The sequence below is a fragment of the Octopus bimaculoides genome, chromosome 17, assembly GCF_001194135.2.
Source record: "Octopus bimaculoides isolate UCB-OBI-ISO-001 chromosome 17, ASM119413v2, whole genome shotgun sequence".
NCBI lineage: Eukaryota > Metazoa > Mollusca > Cephalopoda > Octopoda > Octopodidae > Octopus > Octopus bimaculoides.
Genome location: NC_068997.1, coordinates 47,616,496 through 47,618,879, shown reverse-complemented (window position 1 = coordinate 47,618,879; position 2,384 = coordinate 47,616,496). Strand labels below are relative to the sequence as shown.

The 2,384-nt window shown below is 34.0% G+C and overlaps 1 protein-coding gene across 4 annotated transcripts in view; it reads left to right on the top strand.

Annotated features, from left to right (window-relative positions):
• The window catches only part of LOC106881175 (unconventional myosin-XV), a 324,434-nt gene that overhangs the window by 248,775 nt on the left and 73,275 nt on the right, over positions 1 to 2,384 (top strand). For all 4 annotated transcript variants that reach the window (XM_052973940.1, XM_052973938.1, XM_052973939.1 and 1 more), the window contains 2 exons: positions 497 to 581; positions 2,258 to 2,326. In XM_052973940.1, coding sequence (XP_052829900.1) covers positions 497 to 581; positions 2,258 to 2,326 — 154 coding nt within the window. The remainder of the gene's footprint in view (positions 1 to 496; positions 582 to 2,257; positions 2,327 to 2,384) is intronic.

Sequence of the window (2,384 nt, the reverse complement as noted above, 5' to 3'; positions counted from 1 at the left end):
TATATATATATATATATATATATATATATATATATATGCATGTATGTATATATATGTATATGCTTTCTTGCATATAAGCAAATACAATAAAATGGGCAAATCTTTGGTGGGGCTCAAGAGTCATATAAGGGCCTCACATTGCATTATCAATGACACTTTCTAGCAATGGTTAATACAGTTGTGCTGACTGGCAGAAGGAATCGGTGCCACTGTATGAAGTCCTTTTAATCCTCCAACTGAACATCACCCCTTTACACAGGTTGCATATGTTCCATTGTGAACAAAAACTGTATCCTAATTTACATGGGGTCGATTCTTGTGACTTCTTTGATGGCTGACCAAGCCTGGATCACTTAAGCATAGAGAAGAGAACAAAAAAACAATGCTCGTGTGAAATAAGGCATGGGTATATATACCCAAACTGACCCCTATAAACACATTATAAATTGGTCCTCAAAATTAATTATAATTTTTTTTTTTTCTTCTTGCTTTTCAGAAATCAGCTTCGAGTTCTCAAAAATGGATTCATTCAAACTCAAGCAACATATCGTATGTACGTGCAACGGAAAGCCTACCAACAGGTAACTATGTCAAGAACTGGATTCTTGATAAAGAACTCTTAGGACATTTTGTTTTATCAGTCCCATAGTAAATCAGCGATAAAATCAGTGTCAACATAAGCTAACAGAGAAGTTTGGTTATTATCAACAACCAGGCTATTATCGTTTTGTTTTTCTTTTCTTAATTCATAAACAAGACAGAAATGGCTATATTCTACTTATTATTATTATAACATAAGGCAGTGAGCTAACAGAATTCTTAGCACACTGGACAAAATGCTTAGCAGCAGTTTGTTTGCTTTTACATTCTGAGTTTAAATTCTGCTGAGGTTTGACATTGCCTTTCATCCTTTCAGGGTCGATAAAATAAGTATCAGTTAAGTGCTGGGGCTAATCTAACTGACTTATCCACTCGCCCGAAAATTGCTGGCCTTGTGCCAAAATTTGAAACCAATATTTGTTCTGAGTTCTAAACCTATCAAAATAAATTTTTGCCTTTCATCCTTTTAGGGTCAGTAATATAAAGTGGAAGTAAAATAACTAATCTCTCCTTCAAAATCTCTGGCCTTGTGCCTAAAGTGGAAACAATTATTATGGTGGTGGATTGGCAGAATTATTAGAGTGTCAGAACATATACTTTGGGTGATTGATATGCCTCTTTATGTTCTGAGTTCAAATCCTGATGAAGCCAACTTTATCTTTTATCCAGGAAAAACTAAAAGCCTGAAATAGCAGTCACGTATTGGGTCTCATTTAATCAGATAAATTCACCCCATCTCTCACTAAATTTCAGGCCCTGTTCCTATATTAATCAGTAGTTTTCTTTCTATTGTTTGCTTGCACTGTAATACTGAGCACAGCTCATTGCATCTTTCATACCTGCAGTATTTTGTTTGACTTCTGTATTTTCCCTTATGTTGATAGTACCCTATGTATTATGTGTGCAGTGCCTAGCAGTAATATTTTCTGTATGCTGTTCCATATTTGCAAGTCCTGATGTTTTAGTTATGTATTTCTATGAATGTTTTCTCAATCATTCTTAAGGCATCTGTTGTAATAAGGATTGTTTTTGTTGTTTGTTGTCAGTCTGGTTTTTCTCTATTTTTAGATCTTTATATTTGGATAATTTCTCCAATTTGTTTTAAAACAAATATATTATTTACTGAAACTGATATTTCAGTTAGGATGCACTTTTTCTTCTGATAGTCCTCAACAACAATATCCAACCAGTTAGCCTTGATCTCTTTCCTTACCTGTGTTGATTGACATATCCAAGACTATGATCCCTTTGTCATTCTGAAATATTTTCTGATGTATGTTTGCGTGATCCCTTTTCTCTTGTTATTTCATAGTGCTTAATATCTGGTACATGAAAACATAGTCTTCAGAAGCACAATACTGAACCCAAAACCACATATAGACACAAAATGAGTTTCTTAACCACACAGCTATACCTATGTCTTCTTTGTTTCGTTTTTTATATTTATATTTGTAATTATTTTATGGTTTGGCATTGGCCTCCTGTCTAGCTAAAATCAGATCTTTTATTTCTGCTTTTTGTCCATGAGGCATCAGCCATTGTTAGCTTTTACTCTGGTTTACATCTCTGTCGAGCGCGGTGGGGTGTTGATTATAGAAACAACCTTTTTTTCTATGTGTTTATATTACATTAACCATTGGGATTCTTTTTATTGTAGATGCTGCAAGAAATAAACTTGAGAAAAGACATTGAGGACGATAAACCAAAAGTAAAGGAGAATAATCAAGTAGGAATTCATTTTTTTTTTTACTCTTCAGCTCAGCAGAAATGGAACAGTGTGTGTG